The sequence below is a fragment of the Pristiophorus japonicus genome, chromosome 1 (genome assembly GCF_044704955.1).
Source record: "Pristiophorus japonicus isolate sPriJap1 chromosome 1, sPriJap1.hap1, whole genome shotgun sequence".
Taxonomy (NCBI): Eukaryota; Metazoa; Chordata; class Chondrichthyes; family Pristiophoridae; genus Pristiophorus; species Pristiophorus japonicus.
This window is the reverse complement of record NC_091977.1, coordinates 410,420,827-410,439,757: the sequence shown is the minus strand read 5'-3', so window position 1 is coordinate 410,439,757 and position 18,931 is coordinate 410,420,827. Positions and strand designations below refer to the sequence as shown.

The 18,931-nt window shown below is 45.4% G+C and overlaps 1 protein-coding gene across 3 annotated transcripts in view; it reads left to right on the top strand.

The window, feature by feature from the left end:
- The first annotated feature begins 357 nt into the window (after nt 1-357).
- The window catches only part of sdcbp (syndecan binding protein (syntenin)), a 32,979-nt gene continuing 14,405 nt past the window's right edge, over nt 358-18,931 (top strand). The window contains exons 1-4 of one of the 3 annotated variants that reach the window (XM_070891986.1): nt 358-480; nt 9,202-9,527; nt 12,180-12,250; nt 18,084-18,162. In XM_070891986.1, coding sequence (XP_070748087.1) covers nt 12,200-12,250; nt 18,084-18,162 — 130 coding nt within the window. In that variant the 5' untranslated portion in view covers nt 358-480; nt 9,202-9,527; nt 12,180-12,199. Of the gene's footprint in view, nt 481-585; nt 1,057-9,201; nt 9,528-12,179; nt 12,251-18,083; nt 18,163-18,931 lie in introns of those variants that run through there. The other 2 variants (XM_070891977.1, XM_070891996.1) reach the window with 2 other exon arrangements.

Genomic DNA, 18,931 nt, shown 5'->3' with positions numbered 1-18,931 from the left:
AGCATTTAAAAAGTACTTGGATATACATTTGAAGTGCTGCAACCTACAAGGCTAGGGGCCATGAGCTGGAAAGTGGGACTAGGCTGGATAGCTCTTTATCAGCCAGCGCGGACACGATGGGCCGAATGGCCTCCTTCTGTGCTGTAAAATGTCTGATTCTATGATATGAAGACGTGCCATTCACTGAGATATTGGCTACTGGCCCTGCAACTTCTGCATGTTTTAGCTCCCGAGTCGCTCTCTGCCGGGCTCCCTCTAGCTCCTGGCCTTCCCGATGCTCGGGGCCCCCGCCCCCAGGCGTTGCTAAGGGCGGTGTGAGCGTGCCAGCTGCCGCCTGTTTCCGTGACGCGCTTCCTTCCGCTGTCTCGAGACGCGTCACGAGTCGGTGCAAGAGTCAAAGTGAGAGCAGGAAGGCACGGCGTTTGTTCAGTAAGTCAGAGCAACGCACGTCCGTCCGCCAGCCAGACCCGCTCCGCTCAGGTGAGGCGAGGTGCTCTGAGTCTACCATCACCTCTTTGTTAACATTTTTACGGTCCCCGGAAGGTACCGTCCGTCCATCTAAAGAAACCGTCTGTAGTCGTATCGAGAACATTAGATAGCGACGTCCTCGATAAGAAGTTAGCTAGTTTAAATTACGGGCCCTCGACTCGCGGCCCCCTCTAACGGGGTATGGCAGTCGGGGAGCAGCGGTTAGTGATTTTTGATTAAACGGGAAGGTCCCGAGCGCAGCTCGAGCTCGAATCCCCACCCCCCGCTCGCTTGGCGCTGACGTCATTGAGTGATTGACTTGACCGCAAGTGGTGAGTAATGGAACCGGGCACTGTACGTGTCTTCAACAAAACAAGGCACTGTAGCTGCTGGCAATCGGAAACGAAAGCAAAAATCACTTCCAACCCTCCGGTCTGTTGAAAGAACAAAAGTAAACGCTTGGAACATAACTACTCCCTCCGAACTGGAAGATACTACAGATGAGTAACATTTACAAAGGAACGGGGCCACTGAAAGCAGAAAAAAAGGACAAGACACAAGGGAAACATAATTAGCTCGGAATTTGCGGTGGGTGATAGTGAACTAACCGTTCGCAGCTTTTACCCAAGGAGTCGAGGGTTATGAGGAACAGGCAGGAAAGTGGAGTTGAGGCCAAGATCAGATCAGCCATGATCCTAATTGAATGGCGGAGCAGGCTTGAGGGGCTGTATAGCCTACTGCTCCTATTTCTTATGTTCTTTGAAACTGACCGCAACTTCAGCATGTAGCGTACGTGCATCTAAACACAGAAATCCTGAAGTTCTGGTCAGTCATTGATTGCACCAACATTGGCTGTGCTTGGCCCCTCCCCTCATAGCTGGTAAAACTGATAAACTTGTGCTTTTCTGCGGTAATATCGCTGTTAAATATGGAATTAAATGTTAGGCCTTGTTGGATTAGTTGTAACAAAGTTAAAAATATACATTTTTTAAGTTCATATTTATTTCAGATTTACTTTATCCCCATGTGAGAGTCCCAGTCTTTGTTTTGTTCTCAAACGTTTTAAAAAGTGGAGATAAAATAATTTTGGATGTGATTGACTGCTTCGATTGTTGACGTCACAGCGTTGTGCATTGAAAAAGGCAAACTTTTTGCCACAGAAAACATAAGATCTTTGTGGGTAACATTCTTCGGGGACAGCTTTGCTTTGCTGCTTACCACAAATTTACAAGACATAGTTAAATGGTAGTGATATTTGCATGAGAAAAATCAAAAAGTCGTGTGAATAACTTAAGGAGGAGAGCGAAGTTCTGTTCCTTGAGCTTCACGAACAGTATAGAAGACCAAAGTCAACAGGTGGGAGAGGGATGAATAATTGAAGTAGCAAGCGACAGGTAGCTCGAGCTCGCATTTGCAGACAGAATGGATGTGTTCAGAAAAGTGATTAACTAATCTGTGTTTGGTTTCCCCGATTATAGAGCAGACTACACTGTGAGTAGCAATGTCATACTTGGTTAAATTGTTGTCTTACCTGGAAAAGTTGTTTGGTGCAGTGGTGTGGGAGAATGTGAATGGGCAAGTGTTGCATCTTTTGTGCTTGCAGGGAAGGAGAGTAGATGGTTGGTGTGATGGAATCGTTAACCAGGTTGTGACAGAGGGAATGGTCGCTTTGGCGTGCTGGCAGGGGAAGATGCGTTTGGTGGGATTGTATTGGAGATGGCGAAAGATGATCGGTTGACTGCAAAGGCTGGTAGTGTGGAAGGTGAGGACAAGTGGGGTCCTTATCACCATTCTGAGACGTAGGGAAAGAAAGTGAGGGTGGAAGCACGGGAATTGGGACAGACTTGGTTGAGAGTCCGGTCTATAACGATGGCATGGAATCCTCAGCTGAAGAAAAAGGACTTTTCGGAAGGGCTGGTGTGGAAGATGACATTGTCAGAACAGATGCAATGGAGACTGAGAAACTGGGAGAAAAAACTGGAGCCCTTGCATGAAACTGGATGAGTAGTATAATCCAGGTGGTTGTAAGAGTCAGTGGGCTTGTAATTGATGTCAGTGGAAGGCTCATTGTCAGAGAAGAGAAGTCCAGGAAGCAAAATTAATTACATTCTCTAGATCCGGGTGAGAGCCAGAAACAGAACCAACACAGTCATCTATGTAATGGAAAGAGATCAGGACAAGGGACCTGCTGTATATGATTACATTGATCTAATGTGTGGCGCACACAGACCATTTAGATACATTTTTCTTTTAACTCTACAGCAGTTGGGGGAAGGGAGAAGAAAAATAAATCTGTGTTTAAGGCTCGAGGTGAAACATAGAAAATAGGTGCAGGAGTAGGCCGTTTGGCCCTTCGAGCCTGCACCACCATTCAATAAGATTATGGCTGATCATTCCCTCAGTACCCCTTTCCTGCTTTCTCTCCATATCCCTTGATCGCTTTAGCCGTAAGGACCATATCTAACCCCCTCTTGAATACATCCAATGAACTGGCATCAACAACTCTCTGCAGTAGAGAATTCCACAGGTTAACAACTCTCTGCGTGAAGAAGTTTCTCCTCATCTCAGTTCTAAATGTCCTACCCCTTATCCTTAGACTGCGTCCCTTCGTTCTGGACTTCCCCATCATCGGGAACATTCTTCCCGCATCTAACCTGTCCAGTCCTGTCAGAATCTTATAGGTTTCTATGAGATCCCCTCTCATCCTTCTAAACTCCAGTGTATAAAGGCCCAGTTGATCCAGTCTCCTCATCCTGCCATCCCGGGAATCAGTCTGTTGAACCTTCGCTGCACTCCTTCAATAGCAAGAACGTCCTTCCTCGGATTAGGAGACCAAAACTGAACACCATATTCCAGATGGGGCCTCACCAAGGCCCTGTACAACTGCAGTAAGACCTCCCTGCTGCTATACTCAAATCCCCTAGCTATGAAGGCCAACATACCATTTACCGCCTGCTGTACCTGCATGCCAACTTTCAATGACCCAGGTCTCGTTGCACCTCCCCCTTTCCTAATCTGCTGCCATTCAGATAATATTCTGCCTTCCTGTTTTTGCCACCAAATTGGATAACCTCACATTATACTGTGTCTGCCATGCATTTGCCCACTCACCTAACCTGTCCAAGTCACCCTGCAGCCTTTTAGCATCCTCCTCACAGCTCACATCGCCATCCAGTTTAGTGTCGTCTGCAAACTTGGAGACAATGATTTTGATGAAGAAATTGAGTGTAATGTATATTGTAAAGAGCTGGGATCCCAGCACTGAGCCCTGCGGCACTCCACTAGTCACTGCCTGCCATTCTGAAAAGGACCCGTTTATTCCGACTCTCTGCTTCCTGATTGCCAACCAGTTCTCTATCTACGTCAGTACATTACCCCCAGTACCATGTGCTTTGATTTTGCACACCGATCTCTTGTGTGGGACCTTGTCAAAAGCCTTTTGAAAGTCCAAATACATCATATCCACTGGTTTTCCCTTGTCCACTCTACTAGTTACATCCTCAAAAAATTCCAGAAGATTTGTCAAGCATGATTTCCCTTTCATAAATCCATGCTGACTTGGACCGATCCTCTCACTGCTTTCCAAATGCACTGCTATTTCATCTTTAATAATTGATTCCAGCATTTTCCCCACTACTGATGTCGGGCTGACTGGTCTATAATTACCAGTTTTCTCTCTCCCTTTTTTAAAAAGTGTGTTACATTAGCTACCCTCCAGTCCATAGGAACTGATCCAGAGTCGATAGACTGTTGGAAAATGATCACCAATGCATCCACTATTTCTAGGGCCACTTCCTTAAGTACTCTGGGATGCAGACTATCTCAGGCCCCGGGGATTTATCGGCCTTCAATCCCATCAATTTCCCTAACACAATTTCCTGCTTTATAAGGATATCCTTCAGTTTCTCCTTCTCACTAGACCCTCGGTCCCCTAACATGGGCTGCTAAATGTATATTGTAAAATTGTGTACAAAGTATTCAAAAAAGCAGCCTCATTTAATATAGTGTATCGGGTAAAAAAGGAAAAAAATTAAGAGACTCGCCTCCATGTTCGTTTACCATAGGTTCTTTTTGAATTGCACTAATAGTACTATCCTGCGATGCTAAGGAAATGTATTAAATCTGTTATTTTGCAATAAATGACAGACCATGGTGGTTTGAAGGTAAGGTAGACTTAAATGGACATAATTGTTATGCTAAACATCTGGGGCTTGTTTGAATTCAGATTTGATGACAAGTAATATTACTGGTATTTGTATAAAAATTAGAAAACATCATTGTAAAAGTTTGATGCAAATTGTCTGGTGTGGTGCAAGTTTTTCCTTTTATTTGAATAGGTCTCTGTTTTGAGATGTTTTTCTTTGTTAAAGGTGCTACATATATGCAAGTTGTTATGGTGACTTGGCAAATTATTGAGGTGGCTTTTTCAGGAAGTGATCTTGCCCAAAAACCTCAAATGAAATAATTCTGTAAATATGTCTACTCTACCTCCCACCATCACACAAGAAAAGCTTAATGCAAATTTGATAGCACAACCTGATAGTGTGGTGTCATTTTTATTTCTGTTCCTTAATAGTTCTTGCTGTGTCTGGCAAACTCTTTTGCACCTGGGTGATGTATCAGCTGGGGGTAAGGGTGCAGATGAGCTGTTCTGAGGCTAATAATGTTCATTACAGGGTATACATACTAGGTGTTGTGAGAATTTAGTTATGCATAGGCTCAATCTTAATTTACCTTTTTAATAATGTAGATATGGAGTATTGCAATATTAGTGCATGCTTCTATTCCAACCTATCTGAATGCTGCAAGGGCAGCTACTGCCTGTATTTTTGCCATGTCAAGCTCTGCTTGCCCATTATCCCTGTCTTCATTGACCTACTTTGGTTTCCGGTCTCTCAGTATTTCAATTTAAAGTTCTCATCCTTGTGTTTAAATTCCTTCGTGGCCTTGTCCCTCCCTATCTCTGTAACTTCCTCCAGCCCTACAACTCTCATGTCCTCTCCTCCCACCTGAACTGTTGGCTCCTCTGGTCTCATGCCTCACTTGTCATTGGTGACTGTGCCTTCAGATGCCTGGGCCCCACTCACTGAAATTCCCTCTTCACACCACTCCACTTCCCACACCTTTTAAAATCCACCTCTGACCAAGCTACTGATCACACCTTCTTTGGTTTGACATCCATTTTATGATTATGCCTCTGTGAAGGGTTTTGGGGACATTTTTCTACATTACTGGCATTGTATAAATGCAAGTTATTTTTTAGCAGTGCCTCCTGCTCTCTTTCCTGCATTATCCCCATTGCTGTCCCTCAAAGATCTATCCTCTTCATTTATGCGCTGCCCCTCATTAACATCATCTGCAGGCATGAGGTTAGCTTTCGCATGTAGTATGATCATTTGGGTTTCTACCTCTCTGCCGCCACTTTTGATCCCATTGACTGTCCCTGTGCTGTCAGACTGCTTGTCAAATATCAGGTTCTGGATGAGTTGCAACTTGCTCCAGTTCATCATTGGGAAACCAAAACTATCATCTTGGCTGATCTGAATCTATCACTCCTCCTCCGCTACCCTGTCAGATTGAATGAGGCTGGTTGTAATCTTGGCATCCTGTTTGACCCAACTTTAAAACCCATATTCAATCCACCACCAAGATGGCTTATTTCCACTTCTACTTCTGTAGTGTTGCATGTCTCTCAGTGAAACTCTTATATATGCCATTGTCTACTCCAGACTCAACTATTCTTAATGCTATCTTGTTGGCCTACCATCCTCAGCCCTTCATAAACTACAATTTTCCCAGCACTCTGCAGCAGGTAACCTATCCCCAACTAAGTCCTGCTCGCCATTTTCACTGACCTACACTCTTCCCAACCTATTTAATTCAAAATCCTTGTCCTCATCTGTAAATCTTCTGTATCCTTGCATACACTTTTTTCAATCTGAGCCCTATTATCCCATGTAACACAATTCCAAGTAATTCCAAGCCCCACCTTGGGTCAACTACTGGTGGTAAAGCTGTCTCAGTACTTGGCTTTAAACATCTCTGATTTTGTACCATGCAAGTTACAATAAAAGTTGTATATTATTTCTCCACCCTCCCAAAAAAAATTTTTTCTAAAGTAAGCACACATTCTCTAATTGGTTACAATAAGGTTTTAAATCCATCTCTTGAGTTAGCAATACAAATGCAAAATACTGCGGATGCTGGAAATCTGAAATAAAATCAGAAAATGCTGGAAATACGCAGCAGGTCAGGCAACATCTGTGGAGAAAGAAACAAAGTTAATGGGCGTGACATCCTTGCCGTGTCTGTACGTATGGACCCAGAGAGGCCTCACAAAAGCCGGTTTTCGGCGCGCAATGTTCATGTGCCAAAAACTGGCACTTCCGATCTGTCAAGATATCTCTTGACAGATCTTCCACGTCCCTGCAGGAGCAAGGTCATTTGCGTGGGCGAGATTGGGTTATTTGCCCATCTCTTGCCCAGCGAATGTCCTTTGAAACTTTTACGCCTGGTAAAAGCAGGCGCATAACCTACTTTTACCAGCATAAGAGTTTTAAAACACACACAAATTAAAGTTTTAAACACATTTTTAGAGTAAAACACCTGTCCATTAAGGTAAATTTATTTTAAACCCAAAATAAAAAACATTTAAAAAAAAAAAAAAAATCCCCAAAATATTTTTTTTTTCGAAAACGTTAACTTTACATTTTAAATGAGGTTTTAAAAAAATTTATTATGTTGTTTGGGTGTTTTAGGGGGTTATTATCATTGATAGCAATAGGAACTCGGAGATACGGAGTTCCCATTACTATCAATGAGAATACTATTCCGTGATTGGTTGTCCGAGCCCACGTGACTCCATCTTAGACTTGCGTACCTGGAAACGGGGACATGCTGCGATGCGCGGGAACCTTCCAGAAAAAAACAATCGCAGGAGCAGAAGGTAGGTGCAGATCATACTTCTTGCTTTCAGGCGGGAGCCTCCAACCGGGATTTCAGGGCCAATGTTTCAGGTCGCTGACCTTTCGTCAGAACTGGAAAAGTTAGAGATATAACAGGTTTTCACCCTGTGCATTTTTCACAACACTATGTTCAGCAGATTGAAAGTGTAAAGGTGAAAAATGTATTTGTGCCACCTTTCCTCTCTCTCCCTCTCTCATCCTCCTCCCTCCACTTCGGGTTGGAGAGTGGGGTGGCGGGAGGAAGATATGTAATCACAATACATGTTTCAATGAACTTCAGGTACCATGATATGTAGGAAAACAGAACCATTGACCTATCCATATATGCCAAGTACCACAGTGCTGCGATAGTTATTTCTGAACTAGACATGACTGGTGACCTTACTAAATATTAGCACTTCTGCAGTGACAGAAGGTAGTTGCTGCAACATTGTAATTCACTCTAGCTCATTTGTTTCGATGCTGGGCTGGATTTTCGGCTTTTTGCGTTTTTGCCTGTTTCCGGGAGCAATTTGTGGCGGATTCAAAAATTTAGCGCCGGGTTAGCGCCAGAGCATGCACTTTCGCCAAATGAAAGTTCATGAGGAGAGTTGGGGCTAACTCCGGTGTTGCATCGCAATTTGTGCACCGGATCCGAAAGTTCCGGAGCTTAAAAAAAAATCGGCCATTCTGCACATGCGCAAATTTTATTTTATTTTTTTCTTCCCACACTTCTGGTCTGCTGTCCAATTGTAAATGCTAATGCAGGGCGCGGCCGCGCGCATGCGCAGTACACCTGGGGCTGAATCAGCCGTTTTTAAATTTGAATTATCATGATTGAGGATGAGGAATCAAGACAGCGTGCAGACGATTCAGCCAGGAGGCTAACAAAGCTCTAGTGGGGGCTGTGGAGAGAAGATGGCAGGAGTTGCATCGTAGGGGTGGATCTAGACCACTGTCATTGATTTTTGAAGAGCATTTGGAGGGAAATCGCTGAGGAGGTGTCTGCCTCAGACACTGGTCAGGAGTGCCACACAGTGCCGAAAGAAGTTCAATGATCTTGCAAGCGTCGTTCGTGAGTACAATTTTAATTCATGCACTTTCATTATTTCAGTTATAAATCTGACACACTATTTGTTCTCATGCTGTTGGTGCCTGTCAGCACTCTCTGGGTTGCCTCCTCAAATGCATGACAGATAGCTAGGCTTAGTTTGGCACTCTATATTTGCCATAAATGATCTTTACACATTATTAAAATGGCTCCCACTTCAATGTCGTCCTGATGAACCATGTGCAACTTCCAAGGCCATTAAACAGAGGACTGTATTACCTTCAGACAGTATGGTATAAGTGCTTTGGTGACTATCTGTGCCGCAAGAGCAAATGGACCCTCTTATAACCATTCCCATTTTCATCTTTGCAGGCCAAGAAGTCACGTAATCGGCGCGAGCAGTGCGGACAGGTGTCGGTCCGCCTCAGACCCTGCCACTCGCCGACATTGAAGAACGCGTGGCAGGCCTCATCGGTGTCTTGGGTCGGGCAGTTGCCACTAGGGGGCACTGACCCCCGCTAGGAAATTGAGCTAAGTCCTGCACACTCCCTGGGCTGGGTTGGGGCAATGTCATGCAGTGCCTCTGGACTAGGTTGGGGCAATGTCATGCAGTGTCTCTGGATTAGATATGATGGAGTAGCGGTAATCCTTCAAATGAGTCTGTGCTATGCAAACTTCCTGATGTCACCTTGCCCCTCCCCTGCTGCTAATCATTCATCTGCTGCTTTCTACTTCCAGGTGACCAGCCACGGCCGCAGCATCCCTCAAGGCAACACTCCACGTCAGGCTATAGTCTTGTGGAGGAGGAGGATGCCGACTCCGGCGCAGCTGCAATCCACCCCGTTCTTACCACCGGCATCGCCTCGTCTGAGGACGACGAGGTGACTTTCTTGGGATTTGACAACTCCGAGGTTCCTGGGACGAGTGGCGTGCTGCAACACAGTTCTGGGGTGGGGTCGAGTCCCGTATGCCATCTCGCCGATGGGTGAGTCAGCAAAGTCGATCAGCTGACACAGGCAGACATGGAAGTGGACTTGGTGGAAATGTTCAGGTAGAGCATCCAGGTCAGTCGTCAGTTCCTTGATGTCTTGGGTAGGATTCCCACGAGCATCGAGAGTCTCATAGCAACCATTATGGAGGTAGGGTTGCAGATTGTCAGTGCGAGCCGTGATACCAGCGAGGCCATCAGTGCCCACACTACGCTGGTGGCCTCCAGCAGTGACACTGGAGTCCCGGAGAGTGTGGCGCAAACCCTTGCGGAATATGGCGCATCACAGGCACAAACTCTGATTCAGCTTGGGCAGGTGATGCAGTCCATGAACCCTGTTGCCATACTCTGCATTCCCCACTGTCACACCCACACCCAAACCAAAACCACCTGTGACTGTCAACGCTGATGAAGAGGCTCACCAGTCAGAAGCTGGGCCTTCCATGCCACGAGCTGGTCCAGTGTGTCCCCAGGTGACGTCTCCATTGTCTCTTTCCCCCTACCCCCCCCCTCCTCCCAGCCCTGCCCCGCCCTCAACACAGCAGCGCTCTGGCAACCTTGCTGCATGCCACTTGGGTTAGGAGCAGCAAGCAAGGGAAGGGGGTCAAAAGCCAGTGGTTAAAAAATAGTGGGGCAGGGGTTGCTGCATTATGGTGTTGATTCTGAATGCATCCTATGTTTTATGCTGCATTATTATGATCTGGATTATGTTGTTGAATGATCACACTGCTGGATGCAGCTAATTTATGTTAAAGTTTCACAATAAAGTTTACAATGTTTAATAAATTATTTTGTTCACCATAACCATTCCTGTGTAGTGCCTCATTTGCAGAATAAGAGGAGGAATAGTCAACATGGTGGGATAGAGTGGCCAGGCAATGCTCAAATGTGCCGTTCACTCTTCAAGCAATGCTTTCAATTATGAAGTGCTGACTTAAATTTCCACGATGCCTCCCCTGTGGTTGTGGTGGGGGTGGTGGCATGGGTTCCTCGCCAGGCTTCTTTTCCTCTTCCTCCCCCCCCCCCCCCCCCCCCGCCCCCTCCAAGGTGGTCCTGCACTCCCCATTGGCAATTCCTGTCCCCTCATGATGGCTAAGTTGTGTAGCATGCAGCACACCACACCACAATAAACTCAGAGACTTGATGAGGGGAGTATTGCAGGCAGCCTCCAGAGTGGTCCAGGCATTGGAAGTGCTGCTTGAGTACTCCAGTTGTCTGTTTGTTTGACTATGTTGCGTGTGACTGCATGGCTCTCATTATAGCGATGCTCGGCTTCTGTCTGAGGGTTCCGGGGCGGGGGGTTATGAGCCAGGTGGCGAGGCCGTAACCTTTGTCTAGAGCATCCAGCTCTGGCCTTGTGGTTGACGCTGGAACATGCGTGAAACACTGCTCTCACGCAAGATGAAAGCATCATGGATGCTCCCTGGATATTGGCTATTGACTGCCATGATGCGTTGAGTATGGTCGCAGACGATCTGTACATTCTTGGAATGGAATCCCTTTCAGTTTCGATAAACCTCCTGGATTGTGTAAAGGTGCTCGCAGGGCGATGTGCGTACAGTCAAGAGCACCCTGAACTTTGGGGAAGCCAGCAAATCATCCAAAACTTACAGCCCCCTCATTTTGGAATGCAGCAATGTGTAGCGTGCTGCGAGATCGAGCATATGTACCCCGCTGATGCCTGAAAGGAACGGGAGGCATAGAAGGCAAGTGCCACAGTCACCTTCACCTCGATGGGCAGTGCAGTCCTGTTGCTGCTGGTAGGCTGTTGGTCTGCCTGTATGAGCTTGCATATCTCAGTGATCACCTCTTTTCGGACGCATAACCTTCTAACACACTGCGTCAGAGAGCTGCAGGTATGAGCGATGTTCCCTGTAAGTTCTGGGGGGGGGGGGTGTGGTGTGGTAAGGCCTCCTCCCCATACGCCTGCGACCTCTTCGATTACGTTGAAAATGATCACCAATAAGCCGCCTTCCAGCTTGACGCCGTATGAATATAGCAGCCAGGATTACTGGCTCCCGACATAGCAGAGCCCCCATCTTTTTAAATGTCCTTTAAAACAAACTAGAAACTCACATAAATGTCATAATTAAAAGAATGCAGTAACGCAGCGTTCTTCTCCCAATGCTATTACTCACTCTCAACTGCGACTTTATCCTCTATTTTCAAGATGGCCCCATTAGCGCCTCTTGGCGGGTTCCCAGGCGGACGCTAAATCGGGTGAAATGCTCGAAAGTTCCGCTTGGGGCACTAGCGCAGTGATGCACGACAATTTACGTCATCTAACTGGTCAAAACAGCGGCGGGGCGCTAAGTTTTAGCGAAACCATTCCATCCGGGCACAAAATCTTGTGCGCCTTGTTTCATGCCCAAAAAAATCATTTTTGCGTTCTGCCGAGGTGTTAAATGGAGCGCAAATCAACCGAAAATAAGGATGTTCTGGACAAAGGTCTGTGACAATTTCAACCTCATTACCCAATTCAAGTATGGAAGGTTGTATTGTGTTTTTATTTCCCCGTTAATGTACAGGAATCTGGAGAATAAGGACTGATAAGTTAGTAGGTGAAGGATAGACATCACTACAACATTTCACCATTGAAAAGGACATGCATTTGTTTCTGCAATATTTTAATATATATTTATGTGCGTCATGTGTAATGGGGTGATTTGCAATATTTTAAATAACAATGTACGCTGAATAAAATACTACATTTTTTTTTTCTCTCCAGGCTTTTATATTTGACCAAAGATGTCATTGTACCCATCCTTAGAAGACCTTAAAGTAGACAAGGTGATCCAGGTAAGTGTAAAAGTTAGTACTTGGTACTTGTCAGTTGAGGTTCCGTTAATGAAAATAGGAATACATAAGTGCTGGATTTGAGCCTAAATATGAAACGCATAGAGTTTAATAGAAAGCTAGGGCCCTAAATTGGTTGCCTTACCGCTGGCTGCCGCTGAGTTTTTTTTTTAAGCGCGGGAGAGGAGTACTGCCCGCTGACAGCCTCTGGCGACCAAGTCACATAAGTGACCTGCCCGTCGAGCTGCCATACTGGTGCAAGCGGGAGTCGGACGGCAGCAGGGGGAAGGACCGCTGTGTGGAGGCAGGTTTAACCCTGACGTTAAGTAAGAAGACCTGCAAAAAAAGGAAAGTGAACATTTTTTAATTTTATTTCTTTTCAGGGTTATACCTGTATGGGGATCCCCTGAAGGTGTTATGGTGTTTTTTAAAATTTTATTTTCCAGTGTTTCCCCCTCCTCCCTGGGCTCGACTCAATCCTCGGCGGCACTTTGGCGAGGAACGCATTTGCCGTCGAGATTCTGAGCTCATCCGCTGCTGCCCAAATTGATGGCATAAGCCGTTATGTAGCCGCTGGGCGGTACTGCCATCTCTTTTAGAGGGATCTTCCTGGCAAAGTACCGCCCGGTCTCTCGACGGCCACCGGCTGTCATTTGGGCAGCACATGGGCGGATCTTGGCTTCCACTAAGTTTGGGCTCCTAGAGATGTCAAGGAAAGAAGGACACCAAGCCAAAATATATTGTAGGAGGGTTGATCAAAACCTTGATCATAGGTGAATTTTAAGGAGGGTCTTGAAGGAGGTGAAGAAGCGGAGGGGTTTAGAAACATAGAAAATAGGTGCAGGAGTAGGCCATTCGAGCTTGCACCACCATTCAATAAGATCATGGCTGATCATGCAACTTCAGTACCCCATTCCTGCTTTCTCTCCATACCCCTTGATCCCTTTAGCCGTAAGGGCCACATCTAACTCCCTTTTGAATATATCTAACGGACTGGCCTCAACAACTTTCTGTGGTAGAGAATTCCACAGGCTCACAACTCTGAGTGAAGAAGCTTCTCCTCATCTCGGTCCTAAATGGCTTACCCCTTATCTCCAGACTGTGACCCCTGGTTCTGGACTACCCCCAACATCGGGAACATTCTTCCTGCATCTAACCTGTCCAGTTCCATCAGAATCTTATATGTTTCTATGAGATCCCCTCTCATTCTTCTAAATTCCAGTGAATATAAGCCTAGTTGATCCAGTCAGTCTTCCAATGTCAGTCCTGCCATCCCGGAAATCGGTCTGGTGAACCTTCGCTGCACATTCTCAATAGCAAGAATGTCCTTCCTCAGATTAGGAGACCAAAACTGTACACCATTTTCAAGGTGTGGCCTCACCAAGGCCCTGTACAACTGCAGTAAGACTTCCCTGCTCCTCTACTCGATTCCTCTCTCCTATGAAGGCCAACCTGCCATTTGCTGCCTTCACCGCCTGCTGTACCTGCATGCCAACTTTCAATGACTGATGTACCATGACACCCAGGTCTCGTTGCATCTCCCCTTTTCCTAATCTGTCACCATTCAGATAACCTGCCTTCCTGTTTTTGCCACCAAAGTGGATAACCTCACATTTATCTACATTATACTGCATCTGCCATGCATTTGCCCACTCACCTAACCTGTCCAAGTCACTCTGCAGCCTCCGAACATCCTCCTCGCAGCTCACACTGCCACCCAGCTTAGTGTCATCTGCAAACTTGGAGATATTACATTCAATTCCTTCGTCTAAATCATGAATGTATATTGTAAATAACTGGGGTCCCAGCACTGAACCTTGCGGTACCCCACTAGTCATTGCCTGCCATTCTGAAAAGGACCCGTTTATTCCTACTCTTTGCTTCTTGTCTGCTAACCATTTCTCTATCCACGTCAATACATTACCCCCAATACCATGTGCTTTAATTTTGCACACTAATCTCTTGTGTGGGACCTTGTCAAAAGCCTTTCAATAATTGATTCCAACATTTTCCCCACTACCGATGTCAGGCTAACTTGTCTATAATTCCCTGTTTTCTCTCTCCCTTTTTAAAAAAAGTGATGGCATTCCAAAGCTTGGGGCCTAGGAGACTGGGTGTAGTGCACACAAGGCCAGAATCTGAGGGATGGAGAAACTATAGAAGTGATATGATACACTGGAGGAGGTTACAGAGACCAGCAACACACACGCATTTTTTTTTAAAAAGAACACCGATGACTGGTTCCAATGCTTTCAGTTGTGTCTAGGTTCCTACTGCATCATTAATTCAACTCCATTCATAGAAAATTGTCAGTAAGCCAAGTTTAATTATTTTTGATCAGAAATCAAAGTGAACTAATGTTCACAGTTTATGCAAGTCTGCATCTTGTTTTACTAATAAGAATAAAACTGGAAATGCTGGAAATCAAAGAAAAACAGAATATTGGAAATATATAGCAGGCGTGTTAGTATCTGTAAGGATGAAAGACTGACATTTCGGATGTGTACACTCCATTAGAACTTTGCAGATGCAATTCCAGGATTTGTTTTTATTTCGCGTATCTTTAACTTCTTGGGTCGTGGAAGATAGAGTGCACAGTGGGGAAATTACCTGAAAGGGAGGAACTTGAGAAGCAGGTGGAGAAATAAAAGGAAATAGTAGAACTATGAAGGTAAAAAGTGAAATTTTTTGTAAATGAATGAATGGAAGAAAGGGGAGCACAGCCAGTTGCATCGTAAATTTCCTATATGCTGTCCTGCACTCAGCACCAATCTCTCTTGTATAAGTGTGACATTCACTTTCTTACAGCAGGCATACTTATGGCTTCCCTGAGTGATGTTGCCAGTGGTAAGTTAAGGCTCGTGTGCTGTGGACTCATGCACACGGCAGAACACTGCGTTGCATTGAGGCTGCTCAAACTAATTTTGCAGAGGACTCTTCTTTCTGTCGACCTGTGCTGGATTTGAACCCAGGTCTCAAAGGTGCTAATTTGCTGTGCTGAGCCACCCAGTTTCCCTTCCCAAGAACTATAGTAAAGTACAGGCCCAGAGGAGAATCTGCAGTCAATCTGGTCCTTCCAATTGTCTTTTCCTTTAAATGTTTCTGGACTGTTTCCAATGTCTCCCTGGGCAGTTTGTTTCACACATTCACTATCCTCTGCATAAATTCATCAAGTCTGTACCTTTCCTTTCTAAGCACGGGCCCATATCCGCAGGCTCTAGAATTTGTAGCGCGTTCAAACATATTATTGAAGTTAAAATTATCTACTCCCTTAAGAATATTGAATAATATATCTCCTGGGCTTTTTCTTCTCGGTAAACAATGCCGGCTGTTCAATCTCTTCTTGTAGCTCCGATGTCTTTAGTTAGATATCAGATTAGTTGCCCTTTTCTCCCGTCTTCAATGCCTGGATATCCTTACCGTAGTATGACTAGAATTGTACACAATACTCCAGGTGTAATCGCACAAATAACTTGTACAGACTCATCTCTTTGAGATTTGTGCTCTATCCTGCCAGTGAAACATTTGGTTCATGTTCTTTCCTGCTGTTGCACACTACTATTGATTTCAGTGAGCTATCCATTAATATCCCCAGATATTGTCTGTAGCCTAGGGGCATATAGTTTATATTCCCATAGTTTTAACTCCTTTTGTAGTCTCATGACCTTGTACTTGTTTACGTTAAATGCCATTTGCTACTCACGAGCCCAACCTATCCAAATCCATTTGTGTTTACAAAACATTTGGCGGGGTTGGGGGTAGGGCAGGAGGAAGGAACTGTAGCTGCTGAAAATGAAACCATGCTGGGATACATAAAATTTGAGTGTAACCAACCCTGGCCAGATCAACAAATTTCCATTCACAACGACTGTTGGGTTACAGACCCGAAACGTTAACTCTGTTTCTCTCCACAGATGCTGCCTGACCCACTAAGATTTCCAGCATTTTCTGTTTTTATTTCAGATTCCAGCACCCGCAGTATTTTGCTTTTGTACTATTTTCTTTCTCAAAGGACTTTGTAAGGTCGAAGAAGGCCATGTATAAGGGCTGGCGCTGTTCCCTGCATTTTTCCTGCAGCTGTCGTGCGCTGCAAAAATTATGTCCGTTGTGCCCCGGGAGGAGTTCCTCGACCATGGGGAGAAGACGGTTGAGGAGGACTCTAGCGACGACTTTCCCAGTGGTTGATAGGAGGGAGATTCCTCTGTAGTTGCTGCAGTTGGACTTGTCCCATTTTTTAAAGATGGTCACGATCACTGCATCTCTAAGATCTCCCGGCATGCTCTCCTCCCTTCAGATGAGAGAGATGAGATCGTATATTTGCGCCAGCAGTGCCTCTCCACCATACTTCAGTGCCTCAGCAGGGATTCCATCCGCTCCCGTAGCCTTGTTTTTTAGCTGTCTTATGACTTTTTCTACCGTGTGCAGTGTTAGGGTCTCACTGAGGTGGTGGTGGCCCTGGACAACGTGAACCACTTCCCTTATCTCGGGAGCCTCTTATCAACAAGAGCAGGCATTGACAATGAGATCCAACACCGCCTCCAGTGTGCCAGTGCAGCCTTCGGCCGCCTGAGGTCTGTTTGAAGACCAGGCCCTCAAAACTGTCACCAAGCTCATGATCTGCAGGGCCGTGGTAATACCCGCCCTCCTGTATGGCTGAGACGTGGACCATGTACAGTAGACACCAAGTCACTGGAGAAATACCACCAATGATGTCTCCAAGATCCTACAAATCACCTGGGAGGACAGGTGCACAAACATTAGCGTCTTTGTCCAGGCCAACATCCCCAGCATTGAAGCACTGACCACACTTGATCAGCTCCGCTGGACAGGCCTCATAGTTCACATGCCAGGCACAAGACTCCCAAAGCAAGCGCTCTACTCAGAACTCGTCCACGGCAAACGAGCCGTAGGCAGAGGAAACGTTACAAGGACACCCTCAAAGCCTCCCTGATAAAGTGCGACATCCCCACTGACACCTGGGAGTCCCTGGCCAAAGACCGCCGTAAGTGGAAGAAGTGCATCCGGGAGGGTGCTGAGCTCCTCGAGTATCATCGCCGAGAGCATGTAGAAATCAAGCGCAAGGAGCGTGCGGCAAACCAGGCTCCCTGCCTATCCTTTCCCTTAATGACTATCTGTTCCACCTGTGACAGAGACTGTAGTTCTTGTATTGGACTGTACAGCCACCTAAGAACTCATGCTAAGAGTGGAAGCAAGTCTTCCTCGATTCTGAGGGACTGCCTATGATGATGATGATTTTTCTTTCTGTGGGTTTGCCAATTTTCAATCCTGCTCAAAATCTTGCTTGCTGTGCCATGCCTTCCTATCTTGTGGGTTTAATGTGATTGAGCAACTATTTCAAATCCTGTTCACACGCACTATTTCACCAGGGAATGCAAATGTGCTATGTCAGTTGATAGCATCTTGCCGTGGAAGGTTGTGTGTTCAAACTTCACTTCAGCATATAATCTAGTTTAGGTTGACACACAGTGCAGTGCACATCTTTTGGATAAGATGTTAGTGAGGTTCTGACACCTGTTTGAGCAGATGTAAAAGGTCACTGGAATTTACTTGAAGATGTCCTGGCCACCATACATCACCCCACCCCTCCCCTGGTTTCTTTACATTACAACAGCCGCTGCACTTCAAAAGTATTTAATTGGCTGTAAAACACTTTGGGACGGAGGGCATGGATGTCACTGTGTAAATGCAATTTTTTTTCCCTATTTCTTCCCCCCCCCCCCTTTTTTTGCCTTTCTTTCTTCTACCCAACAAAAATATTTAAAAAAAACATTTTTAATTGCTAATTGCCAGTATGTCAAATGTTCATGTTTTTCAGGCTCAAACTTCATATGCGGCAAATTCTGGAACTCCCGCAATCTTGTCTGAAACTGCAACCTCTCCACCGTCAGATGGTGGTAAGTTACTGGTTTTGTGAGGGAGGGTTAGGAAGAGAGGGTTTGTAATGTGGCACTGCTCATAATAAGTCGGGTGATGCACTGTTTATAAGAACAAGAACATTATGCCATATAACGTGTAATGTTGTATGCTGCTAAAATAAAACTACATTCTTTTAAGGCCACAAAGTCTAATTGCTGTTAAGCAAATGCTGTGAAGTTCATAGTTTAATTGCTGTTCATGCTGTAGTCAGAACCCTAGTTTTCAAGTGAAGTTGGTTAAGAGGCTGCAGAAGTCCAGTATTTTTTTGGTTCCTGAAGAGGTTTTTTATATTCCAAATGACTGCCTTTTTGTGCTCTTTTCTTTTAATGGTGATGGACGGGATTTGTGTAATAGGGACACCACTATCCAGCCTGTGGCATTAATCATAATTAGTCAGAAAATAGACTGTTTTAGACCGGAGTCTTCTACTCGATTGATCTGACACTCTTATTTGCTTAACTAGACTTTGTGGCTTTGGAGACCGTTGAACCATAGCAGCAGAAGAGCACATTAGGTACTATGTGGTACAATACTCCTGTCCTTGTAAAACAGCATATTTGACGTGAAAGAAATGCCACTGGATCTCCAGGGTGTGTGTGCGTGTGGGGTGGTCATAGCTCATGTTATCCGAAGATGTGCTGTTTTATCCCTTGTCATGTACAATATTTTACACGGGCCACTGCTTTGTGGTGATTCAATAAGTCAAATTGAATTTTTTTTCGGGCTCTATTTCCATGTTTGTGTATG